At 64.3% G+C, this 12,986-nt stretch overlaps 1 protein-coding gene across 2 annotated transcripts; it reads right to left on the bottom strand.

Annotated features, from left to right (window-relative positions):
* Positions 1–1,200: 1,200 nt before the first annotated feature.
* On the bottom strand, positions 1,201–9,776 carry EEF1A2 (eukaryotic translation elongation factor 1 alpha 2). Of its 2 annotated transcripts, none has more exons than XM_081256421.1 (8): positions 9,699–9,776; positions 8,140–8,361; positions 6,353–6,532; positions 5,588–5,884; positions 4,551–4,701; positions 3,136–3,392; positions 2,253–2,487; positions 1,201–1,604 (listed from the first exon to the last, which is right to left on the bottom strand). In XM_081256421.1, the coding sequence occupies exons 2-8, from the start codon at positions 8,281–8,283 to the stop codon at positions 1,477–1,479; spliced, it is 1,392 nt and encodes a 463-aa protein (XP_081112547.1). In that variant the 5' UTR covers positions 8,284–8,361; positions 9,699–9,776; the 3' UTR covers positions 1,201–1,476. The 2 variants fall into 2 exon arrangements, with proteins under 2 accessions (XP_081112547.1, XP_081112548.1); XM_081256422.1 differs by lacking the exon at positions 9,699–9,776 and adding an exon at positions 9,525–9,617.
* Positions 9,777–12,986: the final 3,210 nt, after the last annotated feature.

The following is a 12,986-nucleotide window of genomic DNA, read 5'->3' as shown; positions in this document are numbered from 1 at the left end:
CCCGAAGAGTTCAGGCCTCAGGCCCTGGAACCTGTGATGTGACAAGTGTCAAGGAAGTGTTTTGCAGAGGTGACTAAATCAAGAATCTTGAGTGGAGATAATCCTGGATTATCCAGGGGGGTCTTCAGTGACCTCCCTTATAAGCAGTTGGCAGAGGAGATTTGACCCAGAGAAGAGGAGACCATGTGACCATGGAGGCAGAGACTGGGGGCATGTGGCCACAAGCCAAGGGACTTCGGCAGCCACCAGGAGCTGCAAGAGGCATGGACCGGACCCTCCCCCACAGCCTCTGGAGGGAGCGGGCCCTGCCCACACTGGATCTTGTCCCAGTGGTACTAGACTGTGGGAGAGTCCGTTTCTGTCGTTTTAAGCTGCCAGCTTGAGGCCCATTTGTTGCTGCAGCCCCAGGGGACTCATACATTAGAGGACCCTGTGGTTGGCCTGCTGCTCACCCTGGAGGGGACGCCCCACAGCCCAGTTCCCGCTGCAGGCGGGCAAGTCTGCACTGTGCCCGCAGTCAGGGATCTGCTCAGCCCCGCCCTGAGCTCCATCTGCAGCACCAACACCCGGCTCGGGCCAGGGGCTGCTTTCTGGAAGCAGGGAGAGCTGGGCAGGGAGCCATCCCTCCCCCCCCACCACCGTGCTTGCTGACCAAGGTCAGGGCTTGTTCTGGGGTTCCAGGGGCTGGAGTTCCTGGCTGTGCCGGGGGCCCCACTGAGGAGCAGGATGGCAGTGGCGCTGCGTCCAGCCACAAGTGACCGGCCTAGGGGTGGGAGTTGGGGGGGTTAAGAGTGGGCTTCCAAGAGCGTGGGAGCTTGAAAACCCGGGTGAACAACAGTGTGTGTGACAGTCACTCGTGGGGCATGGGCCCTCAGTTCATCCCATTCTCAGAGAGACCCCCAACACATTCAACCCCGCTTCTGCGGATCCAAAGTGACTCATTCTTTGTCCTGGGTGCCCCCACTGGGGGAACGCCAAAGCCCCCTCACCAGCTGGACTCTGGATCCAGTGCCCCACCGCCCCCCTGGGTAGCACAGGTGGACACCTGGCCAGGTCGCCCACAGGGGTGGTGGGTGCTGGGCGGGACGCCAGGTGGGACGGGGCTGGCAATTTGGTGGGGGGCCAGGAGGTGTCCTAACGAGCGCCCTCCCGCAGGGCGAGCCGCCCACCCCCAAACAGCAGGCGCACACGGCTCCGGGGTCGCTCAGTTTATTGGTAAAACGGGCACTGAGCGTGGCAAAGGCTGGACGCGGAAGCCGGGGCGGCGGCGGGGGCGCTTTTCCTCTTAAAGAACTTCCACTGGACCTTGATGGCGAGCATCCAGTCGCTGACGGAGAGCCTCTTACAAGCGGAGGTGCAGACATGCGCCTGGCGGCGGGGCGGGGCGCCGGGACCGCGCCGGGAGCGGGGCCGGGGGTAGGGGCGGGGGCGGGGCGCGGCGCCGCCGGGGAGGGTCGCGCCGCGGGCGCCCGCGCTTCACTTGCCCGCCTTCTGCGCCTTCTGCGCCGATTTGGTGACCTTACCGGCGCCGCCACTCTTCTTCTCCACATTCTTGATGACGCCCACGGCCACCGTCTGCCGCATGTCGCGCACGGCGAAGCGGCCTGCGGGGAGGGGGCGTGAGGCGCGGGCCGGGATACAGCGCGCAGGCGCACTCGCTCCCGCAGCATCCTCCCCAGCCCCTGGCCCTGGGGCGGGACCCTAGCGCTGGGCACCGAGCTCTCTGCGCCTGTTTCGAGGGGGGCGGGGGCAGTGGAGTACGAGGCTCCTGTCTCCTTAGGTGGCAGGAATAACACACATAGGACTCTACCAAGGCGTCGTTGTGGGCATTAAATGGTATGTGAACAGTACTCAGGGCAGGCTGGCGCAGAGAGTACAGTACACCCTTCTAGCTATCTTGAAGATGGCCAGCAACCTTGCATAAGGCAGCTCTCTGATATAGGTCTGTGGGTCATCCTTGGGGTATCTGTGGGGCGGGCCAGCTGGAGGCAGGCGGCCAGTCCTAACTCTGCCACCAGACTAGCTGTGGGCCTTGGGTGAGTCTGCAGAACAGGGTACCATCCCAGGCCCACCCAGTGGGGCCACCTGTACTCCATGAGACAAAGACCAAGGCCGGGGGTCTCCTGCTAAGCTCTAAGCTGCAGCGGAAAAGTGCAGGACCCTCCGTCCACCCCACCCCCAGAGTGGTCCTCTGCCCTTAGCCTGGATTGGCCACCACCCCGGGGCTGCTCCTCCCTCACCACCCAGCTCACCGAGAGGTGGGTACTGGGAGAAGCTCTCCACACACATGGGCTTCCCCGGGACCATCTCCACGATGGCCGCATCACCGGACTTCAGGGACTTGGGGTTGTCCTCCAACTTCTTTCCAGAGCGCCGGTCAATCTTCTCCTTCAGCTCAGCAAACTTGCAGGCGATGTGGGCTGTGTGGCAGTCAATGACCGGTGAGTAGCCAGCACTGATCTGCCCAGGGTGGTTCAGAATGATGACCTGTGGACAGAGGTGCATGAGGCCATCAGGCACACGCAGGTGGGCGCAGGGGGAGGGCACAGAGCTGGAGGAGGCTCCGCCCACCCCCAGGTCCCTGGGGCCCAGAGTGCTGACCACGGAGGAAGGCCAGTCTAGGGGGGACCCAGGCCCCCGGACCTGGACCCCGAGGTCCTCTTCAAGCATCTAAAAAGCCACAAGAGATAAACAATGATGAGGGCACTGTTTGAAAGGGCCAGTGGTCAGAGCAAAGACGGGGGATGACAAAACCGGACTTCGATTATCATATTTCAATTATATCTCAGTAAAGCCAATTTAAAGAGTCCTAGTCACGTGAGGAGGTGACCGAAGAGGGCACAGTGAAAATGTGGAGAATAAAGTATCACAGGCCTGTCCCAGGCAATAAACGGATAAAAGCGTTTTCAGGACCAAAGTGGGACCTCAGTGAGGCTGGGAGCACCAAGGCCGGGGTGCACCCCGCCTGCTCTCCCTGCCTGCGCCCTCGGCCGGCTTCAACCCTGCCCGGCCTCAGGGGCCCACTCTGCGAAGCAGGGGTCTCAGTCCTCCCCGGCGCCTGGCAGCCGCCTCGCCTGAGGACAGCCCTGGTACTGGTGGTGGTGGTGGGGTCCCTGCCAGCCACGGGCTGCCCACCTGGGACGTGAACTGGGCGGCCTCCTGGGGCGGGTCGGACTTGCTGTCCCCGCACACATTGCCCCTGCGGATGTCCTTGACTGACACGTTCTTCACGTTAAAGCCTACGTTGTCCCCGGGCAGGGCCTCGCTCAGCGCCTCATGGTGCATCTCCACTGACTTCACCTCCGTGGTGATGTTCACAGGCGCGAAAGTCACCACCATGCCCGGCCGGAGGATGCCCGTCTCCACTCGGCCCACGGGCACGGTGCCAATGCCTGGGCCGAGAGGAAGGGGGCCGTGAGGGCAGGCTGGCGTCAGGGGTGCCCTGTCCTCCCTGGCAGGTGGGGGGTAGCCACGTGGCGGGAGGGAGGGGACAGGGAGACCCCAGGCAAGGCGGACGCTGACACGTTCAGACAGAAGTGGAGGCTTCCGCGCCCCGCCAGCGGAAGAAGGGACTGAGGGAGAGAGTTCCCAGAGCACAGGGAGAATGGGCAAGGAGGGGTCCCACCCCTGCCCCCGGGTGGCAGCTTTCCCCGGAGGAGGCACTGGGGGACCCTCCTCTGAGGCCCCACCCTGTGAGGCAGAAACACTGAGCAGATTGAGGACCAGCCCACCCAAGGTGGTCTGCCCGGCGCTGGTGCTGCTGTCTTGAGGGTCATTCCCAAAGGGGCGTGGGTGCCCCTGCACTTCTCAGGATCTGCTTACACGGTGTGGCTGCCCAAGGGGGGTCTGGTGCTCCCCAGAGTGGGGGACGGGGGGCGGGGGGGCTCCAGCCGGTCTCCCTGGCTGTGACAGAGGCTCGTGTGGCATCGCGGAGACTGAGGCTGGTGGCTGTTCTCTGTGCTGGGTGAGTGTGACACCCCCATCCTGCACACAGCCCCTGCATCTCTGCCACAGCCTCCGGGCTGGGAGTCCCCCATCGCTGCCCCCTCGTGGGCCTCATACTTGTTTATGGTTCTATATCATTTCATGACCAGCTTTTCTCACTCCTGCAGTGGATCGTGTCTCCCACAAGACAGGGATCTCCAGGTGGGGAGTAATATGTGACTCTCCCTGTGCCACCAGCTCCTGGTGTAGGGCTGGGCACTTATCTGGAGGGAGGAAGACCCTGGCCAACTCGGGACAGACTGATGGACGGGCGGGGGGAGGTGGGTGGATAAATGGACCGATGGATGGATGCATGGATGGACTGATGAAGAAATGGATAATGGGTCAGGGGTGGGGGTGGAGAGATGGACAGATAGATGCATGGATGGAGATGGGTGGATGGGTAGCCCCCCGGAAAGCGTGCAGCATGGGGGAAGGGGCTGAAATAACCCGGCCCGGATGCTCCTGGTCAGGGGCCCATTCTCAGGAGGGGGTCTGAGGGCAGAGCTGGCCAGGCGTGCAGGGTGGGTGCTGCAGCGGGCGGTGGCGATGGAGCCCTCACTCACCGCCGATCTTGTACACATCCTGCAGCGGCAGGCGCAGGGGCTTGTCTGTGGGGCGTGTGGGGGGCAGGATGGTGTCCAGGGCCTCCAGCAGGGACACGCCACTGGCGTTCCCTTCCTTCCGCTCCACTTTCCAGCCCTTGAACCACGGCATCTGGGCAGGAGGAAGAAGGCACCGTCCTAGAGCCCACGCGCCCCCGCGCCACCCACCCCACAGCCATGGCCTCCGGGCCCATGGTTGGCTCACCCCTCCCTACGTGAGACCCCACGAGGGGAGCTCGATCCACGAGATACAAGCCGGCAGCCCGGCCAGAAGGGGCGGCCCCCAACCACGGGTGCAGGGCTGAGTTTCCCCTGGCTCTCCTGAGATACCCCCCGTGCCCACCTCCCTCAGTGTGGGCAGCTGCAGCCTGGTCAGGACTAGTGACCCCTGCTGGGCCAGGGGTGGCCTCTGGCTTGACCGGGTGAGGCACTTGGTCTCGGGCTCCACAAATTCAAAACAACCAGGTCCCGCTAATCACCTCCTACCGAGTCAGAGTCCCCAGGACATGGGCTGCCAGAGCCACCAGCTTCCCAGCTGACCCCAGAGAGCCAACCCTTGGCCCTTTGCTGTCCCGGCCTGCTCTGGGCCTCGGGGAGGTGCCTGGGGGGCCTCGGGGAGGCCTGGGAGGCCCTTTGGCCTTGGCTCCTGGGGGAGATGCAACTCTGCCACGCAGGTCTCTGGAGACAGAGACGGGGCAAGGAGGCCTGGGCCCCGGCAGCCGCTGCCCCCGCAGTGTCAGCCTGGGGGGTGAGGGGGGCGTGTCCCTGGCCAGAGAAGGGGCTGCAGCGGCTTTTGCCAGCCTCACGGGGAGGCTGAGCTGAGGGCAGAGCGTCTGGTCCCCAAGGAGTCTGGGGCTTCCACCAGCGCGGACACCCACAGGGGGCTGGCACCGCACTTGCAGCGCAGCCCTCTGACCTCCTGCTGGCTGTCTGTGCCCGCCCTGACCCAGGGCCCTCAGGGGGAGGTCCGAGCAGCCCCACCGCTGCCGGGCACTCACATTGGGCGAGGGCTCCAGCATGTTGTCACCGTGCCAGCCCGAGATGGGCACAAAGGGCACGGTGGCTGGGTTGTAGCCGATCTTCTTGATGTAGGCGCTGACCTCCTTGACGATCTCGTCGTAGCGCTTCTCGCTGTAGGCGGGCTCCGTGGAGTCCATCTTGTTGACCCCCACGATAAGCTGCTTCACGCCCAGCGTGTAGGCCAGCAGTGCGTGCTCCCGGGTCTGCCCGTTCTTGGAGATGCCCGCCTCAAACTCGCCCACTCCCGCCGCTACGATCAACACGGCGCAGTCCGCCTGCCCGGCAGGTCGGGCGAGGTGAGCCCAGACCTCGCCCAGCACCCAAGCCCAGGCCCCTCTGGGCAGCAGACAGGGGCCTGGGCCATCGCCTGGGCATGGAACCTGGGGGTCCCAACCTTAGGGGCAGTGTCTGTCTGTCTGTGTGAATCCCCTGGCAATGTCGGATTGTCCGGGGGCATTTCTGCCCACATTTCAGCGTCCCCATCCTGGCCTCTGTGCCTTCTGTGAAGGTGGCCCTGACAGTGGCTGGCTGTCCTTACAGGCACCCTTGCCTGGCTGAGATGCTGGGGTACTTAGTTCTTTGGTGGGGGGGGCGAGTGGTGACAAAGGTGAGGGGTCTCATGCCCTGGCGAGGAATCAGAGGAGACCCAACTACCGCTCACCGATTCCAGGGCCCCCCAGGGTCTCCTGGATGGTGCCCTCGCCCCACCTCCCATTCCCCCAGGCCCCCGAGGCCCCGCCCACCTGGGATGTGCCTGTGATCATGTTCTTGATGAAGTCGCGGTGGCCTGGGGCGTCGATGATGGTGATGTAGTACTTGGTGGTCTCAAATTTCCAGAGGGAGATGTCGATGGTGATGCCGCGCTCCCGCTCGGCCTTCAGCTTGTCCAGCACCCAGGCGTACTTGAAGGAGCCCTTCCCCATCTGGAGGGGTGGGGACGTGGCTCAGGACGGGACCAGGACTCAGCTGGCCTGGCCACGGGTCCCCCTGGGCCGCGGGAGCAGCATGTCACAGCAGAGAGACCCCTCGCTACTGCTGGAACCCTGGGACTCTGGACCCACCTCTGGAACCGGGGACACCCGGACCTCATCCCTGCCCTGCCCAGACCGGTCTCCTGCCGCCTAAACGGGCGCCACCAGCAGGGGGCGCAAGGGCCTGGGAGCAGCCTGAGAGCCGCCCTGGTTTCAAGCCCTCCCCTGGCTGAGGGCTCCCCTTTATCTGAAGCCAGGGTCCCCCCCCACCGCACCCCCCAGATCCCTGTGTCAGCTGATGACCCCACTGGGTTTCAGGCTGTCCAACCAAAAAGCCCCTCTGTGATTTTTTTTCTTTCTTTTTTTTAGGGAAAAAGAAAGAAAGAAATCAGATGAGGTGACAAGGACGGACCTGGCTTTCCAGTTCTTTCTACAGCCGCTAAAGCTCCCCAGTGGCTCTGAGGCTCCTCCTCCACTCCCCGCCCCACCTGACCAGGGAAAGCAAGGCTGGGCTGCCCTCTCCCAACACCTGTGCCAAGTGCCCAGCGAGACCCCCATGCCCAGGGTCAGGCCTGCGGTCAGAGTGGCAGCTGTGGTCACTGCCCAGCTGGTCAAAGCTCCCTGCCAGGACCATGCACAGACAGGGCTCTGCCCTCCAGGGAGGCTGCCCAGCCAGGGCCCAGCTAGACCCGAACCAGACACCCTGCAAACACCCTCAGCCCCCCTCAACACTAGCCCCACAGGGAAGAAGAGACACAGCTTTGGGGCCCAGGAGCACCCCCACGGCCCCATGAGCAGGGTTCAGCCCAGGCCAGCAGCTGCCGCCTCCTGAGCCCTGGCACCGGCCATCCAGGTGAGACCCCTCCCAGCTCCCCAACAGGAGCTTCTCCCAGAGCTCAGGGGCGGAGGTGGGAGACACAGAGAGCAGACCCCCACTCCATGGACACTTCCCACCCATGGGTCTCGGACGCTTGAGAGGATCAGCTTCGAGAAATGCGGGGTCAGCCATCAGGGCCCCTCTCATCCTCACCAGGTGACAAAGACTCCCCCCAAAAAAGGGTGCCACCCTGGACAAGCAGCCTGCCCCAGCCCAGCATGAGAAAATGGAGCTGATGGGCTGGATGCCCATCAATCAGCTATTAATAGCCGCTCTGAGTCCTGGCCCAGCCCTGGGACAAGCGAGGACAGCGCCACCTCCAGCCCCAGACCTCAGCCCTGGGGGAACCCAACCCTGGGGGCTCAGAGACAGTGACCTATACTGGGAGAAATGCACCTCCAGCCCCTCCCCCGCCTGGGGCTGGTCCAGCAGGTCATTCCACCTCCCCCCGACCAGGCACCTCCTCAGAGAGAGGCTCCCCCCGCTGCCCCCATGCCTTTCCCATCTGGATGCTGTGACATACACATCTCCCACATGGGGGCCTTGGGGCTCACGCCCCTCTTGCCCCAGAGGAGTTAATCTGAGCTACGTGCCCCAGGGTCAGGGAAGCATCAGCCCGGCTACCATGTGGGAACCCAACCTCATGGTGGAGACAAAGGTGGGAGCCCCCCCCAGGGCTCACCTCGGCCGCCTCCTTTTCAAACTTCTCGATGGTCCTCTTGTCGATGCCCCCGCATTTGTAGATGAGGTGGCCAGTCGTGGTGGACTTGCCCGAGTCCACGTGGCCAATGACCACGATGTTGATGTGGGTCTTCTCCTTGCCCATTCTGCCCGGGGTGTGGGGAGGGGCTGGCACGACCTGGGGTGTCCTGGCTCAGGGCGAGGGGGACACTGAGCAGTGACTCTGTGGGTCGAGGTGGGGAGCAAAGGTGATGGAGGGCCTCAGAGAGAAGCCCAGCAAAGACTGCCCTGCACAGGTTGGGAGCACACCCTGACCACAGTCCGGGCCCCCAAGGCCGGAGCCAGGTCTCCGTGTTTAGCTGAGCAGAGCCCGGAGGCAAGCCCAAACAGGCCAGGAGCCGTAAATGTCTGAATGCTATGCCTACAGAGCACCCCCACCATGAAAGAGGTTAACCCCCATCTAGAGAAACCGAGAAACACCAGCCTGGGTGAGCCCCGTGACCAGTCAGGAGCCTGGTGATGAGTCACCCTGCCCCGCTCTCCAGTGCCCTGTCCCCGGTTCTTGCTCCCCACCCACAGTCTTGGGCTGGGACACGGCACCTGATCCCAGCCCCCACCCCCCTCCCCGCAGAGCCGCCACGGTGGGGAGACGGTCAGTGCTTCCCACTCCCCTCCTCAAGCAGGGACGGCGCCATCTTCCCCTCATCCCTGCCCGGCAGGCTGGCACCGGGGAGACAGCCTGGCCCAGAGCTCAAGCAGGGCGATGCAGTGCCCAGATCAGGGGCCCAGAATAGCTCGGGCCCTCCCCGGGGTCTGGACGGGGGCAGACAGTGGGGCAGGGAGGTGGGGGTCCCTGCTGTGTCCAGAGGAGGGAGAATCTGGCCCCAGCAGCCAAGCTCAGCAGATGCCAGACAGAGATGCTCTCAGCCTGGTGGGGGCAGAGGGCCATACCCTCCCCCTTCCCTCTGGTCACAGGGTCACAGCCCCTGCCCCATCCTGGAGGTCAGTGGAGAAACCTAGGCAGCCCGGGGTGGGGGTGGCAGGTGGCTGGGGAAGGGAAAGCGGGAGAAAACGGTGCACCCTAGGGTGCGGACACCAGGTGGACACCGCCTGCCCGGGTGGAGGTGGGGTGGCAAGGACCCCTCAGGTCTCACAGCCTCCCCCTCTCCCTCTACTTCGGGGGTGGGCACCCCCAGCGCCCACCCTCACCAGCCCCCAGCGCTGACGACCCTTCCCGAACCCCACAGGGCCCTCCCCGGGCGATCCCAAGGTCACGGCTGCAGGTTGATCGCCACCGCCCAGGAGACTCGCCCCTGCCGCGGCAGCCCCGTAAACAAGCGCTACCGCGGTGCCCCCACCCCACCCAGGGCCGCCCGGGGGACTGACCCCGGTGCTGGGTCCGGAGTCCCTGGGCGGGCAGCCGATCTCCTCGGGGAGCAGCGCAGCCTCGCCAGGCGCCGGGGCCGACCAGTCTCTGCCCCTGGGACTGGTCCCCGGGGAAGGGACCCTCTGCGGAAAGCTGGGGGCGGGGGTGGGGACCCGGAGGCCCAGCGTCCTTACCCGGAGCCGAGGTCTCAGCCAGAGGGACTGGCGGCGCCGGCGCCGGCGGTTTTATCTCTCCAGGAGGGGGTCCACCTATTGACGGAGCAGGCGCAGTGCACTGCACCCCTGCAGTACGGCAATGCGGTACCGGCGCGGGCGGGGCCGGGGGCGGGGATGCGAGGGATGCAGGGATGCAGGGATACAGGGACAGCGGGCCCGCGGACGCACGCGAGCGCGACAGGGACGCGAGAGGAGGATGTGGCGAGGGAGCGAGCTACAAAGGCGGAGACGAGACGCACCCGGAGGGAGCGCGGGCGGGGAGAGAAAAACAGGAGGAGGCGGCGAGAGCCGGATGGGGAGAGGGCGCGGAAAGGAGGGAGGCGCAGAGATGGAGAGAGGCCCGGAGAGAAACAGCTAGCGGCAGAGGGCAGATACAGCAAGGCTGGAACGCCAGGCTCGGCACGCGAGGGGCGAGCAGCGCCGCGCCGAGCACAAAAAGACGTTTGGATCATAAAAGGAGGTCCCAGGGACGGGCCAGTCCGCAAGGACGGGGCGGGTGGGGGCAGGGGAGGAGCAGGTCAGGCCTGGGGGGTGGCTGGGGTCGGCGTCTGGGCCGCTGTCTGCCGGCACCTGATTTACATGGTGCTGTGTTCTGAGACATCTCTCCAGGGTGGCCCAGGGGGTGCCGGCCCCCTGGTGGGGCCCCATAATCTGCTTGTTTCCAAGCCCCCTGCCCCCCCATGTGCCTGCCACACAGACTTGCCCCAGCAGGCCCCCGAAGCCAGGCTTCTGCACCCCGGCCCGGTGGTGTGGCACGGAAACTGTGGCCTCCAGGGTCCCCTCAGCTCAGCATCAGCAGATCCAGTCCGCTCAGCCTCCCTCCCAAGCCCTGGAAAGAACTATTTTCCACCCTGGGCCCCTTTTGGTACAGGGACCACTTGAAGTCCACCCCCAGAGCCCACTGCAATCCTTGAGGGCTGCCCTGGTCTGCGCATATGGGCCGGGGTCCCAGGGACGCAGAGTTTGCCAAGGAAAGAAATCAGCTCTCAGAGAGTCCCAGGCTGTGGCCCTGAGGCCTCCCCTTGATCTGTAGGAAGCCGGATGTCCCTGAGGATCCTGGGCAGACCAGGGCAATGACCAAAATGGGTTTTGAGGTGGGGGATGGGTTAGTGAAGACCAGGGTCATGGCCTCTTCCGGGACCTCCGACCTTGTCAGCTCACCCATTACCGCATCCCCCCATGGCCGTGTCTCCATCTGCCTCAGAGCCCGAGGACACTCAGGTTATGGTCAGAGTCTCGGAGAAGGCGGGGCAGGGTCTCAAAAAATGTGGGGGAGGGGGGTGCAGAGGCCCAGGGGTCAGCACCTCCTGATGGGGCAGTGCCCACGGGGAGCCCCCAGAGGTGGGACCCCCGGCAGGTAAGGAAGTAAAGATGGGCCGGGGCAGTGGTTGGGCGCCAAGCAGGTCTCCCTGCCCCGTGGGGAGGGTCTCTCTGGGAGGGGAGGGGCCCTCCTGCCGGGCTGTCCCTGTGTCCGCCCACAGACCGGGCGAGAGGGGCTGGCAAGTGACCCGGCACTTCCTCGTGCTGCTGATGCCATCAAACAGTAGCCAGGAATTAAAAATAAACGCCTGTGCGGAAAGCACGGCCCCCCCGCCCTGCCCAGCTGGCCTCTGTGTTTAATGCGTCGCAGGATCTGGGAGATGCCGTGACTGACCGAGGCTGGGATGGGACGGACCGAGGGGGCAGGAGGCCCGGGTCCCTATGGACGCCACCCCAACTTCCCCCAGGGATCTCCAGCTGCCTGAAGGCTCAGAGGGTGTTTATCAGACGCCCACACGGGCCTGAGGCTTGCCTCTCTGCTCTGGGCTCACCCACTGCTGTCGCCTGGCAGGAACCAAACCGCACTGGGCTGCCTGCACCAGGGGCTGGGAGGCCCTGCTCCCCAGAGCAATGGCCGCTGCTAATGGAAGGCAACGTCCCCCCCAAGGACCTGCTCGCTGACCTGGGGCAGGGGTCTCCAGTGGTTCCCCCAAGAGGCCTCCATGTCCCCAGGACATGCCCATCCGTCCTCAGCCGGACCACCTGCAGGGCCCTGGGAGCCCGGGCAAGATGGCGTCTGGAGACACTGGGCTCACACAGTGGAGACACGGAGGGAGGTACGGTGCCACATAACCCCGACCAGCAATGCAGGGCTGCACCACCGCGTGGTCCAGCTAACTGGTGAACAGCTGCACCACCGCATGGTCCAGCTAACTGATGAACAGCTGCACCACCGCATGGTCCAGCTAACTGGTGAACAGCTGCTAACTACTGAATAGTGTTTAATGACTACTAACTACTGATTCGTGCTTAATAACCACTGAATAGTACTAAATAACTAATCACTGACTAGTACTGAATAACTATGAAATACTAAGCAATCCTAAACACTATGTGATGCACTAAACAGCCACAGTCACCAAGCCTTGCATGGTGGGGCTCCCAGGCAGCCTGAGGACCCATGGACCAAGAGCCAACTGGGCACAGAGAAGCAAAGCACAGTGTCCAAGGTCACACAGCAAGGAGGGCAGAGCTTGCGGAAGGCTTGGAAGGCCTGAGCCGGGGCAGCGTTACTTCTGGACAAGCCCGCCCAGGTCCCAGCTGTGCTCCTCCCTTCTCCCAGGTCAGGCTCCGCCCCTGTAGCCCTTTTCCCACACCTGAGCCACTGGTCACAGTGGCCCCCGTAGCAGCCAAGGGTTTGGGTGGGGGGACGAGCAAAGAAGGGACTCCTGCTCATGAGGCTGGAGCAGCCTCCCAGGGCACTTTCTGGGGGGCGGGCAGAGGGAGGGGTACAGGCCCCGCCTTCTCAGCCCCTCCAGTAGCTCCCAGGCCCAGCCACGAGCTGTTTGGGGCGGGGCGACACAGACAGCCCCCTCTTTGGCGGGCAGGGATTTTCACGAGCCTGGGGAAAGAAGATCCAGCTAAAATTAACCGTTATCAAGCTGTCAGCCCTGGAAATAAACCCGCCTCCCATTGGCTGCGGGTGATGTCACTGCCGGGTTAATAATAACCTGTGAATGCAGAGCTTTCCACCTGTACGTGTGCCTTCCTGGGGGGCCACGGCCCCAGCAGGTAGGGGCCAGCAACCCGGGTGATGGTCACAGGGGCCCAGACAGCGGCCTGAGGGGTGGGTGGGGGGAGGGGAGGGCTGCGTTGTGTCTCAGAATGACATCACCCCCTGGCCTTGGGCCACGGACTGCCCTCTGTCCCTTGGGCATCAGTGTGCATCCTTACATGTGGGGTCAGTCGCACCTGTCTCCCAGCCTA

This window comes from Mesoplodon bidens, assembly GCF_964165515.1.
Source record: "Mesoplodon bidens genome assembly, chromosome: 15".
In the NCBI taxonomy this organism is placed as follows: domain Eukaryota; kingdom Metazoa; phylum Chordata; class Mammalia; order Artiodactyla; family Ziphiidae; genus Mesoplodon; species Mesoplodon bidens.
Note: the sequence above shows the minus strand (reverse complement) of the source record. Positions and strands in the feature narration are given on the sequence as shown.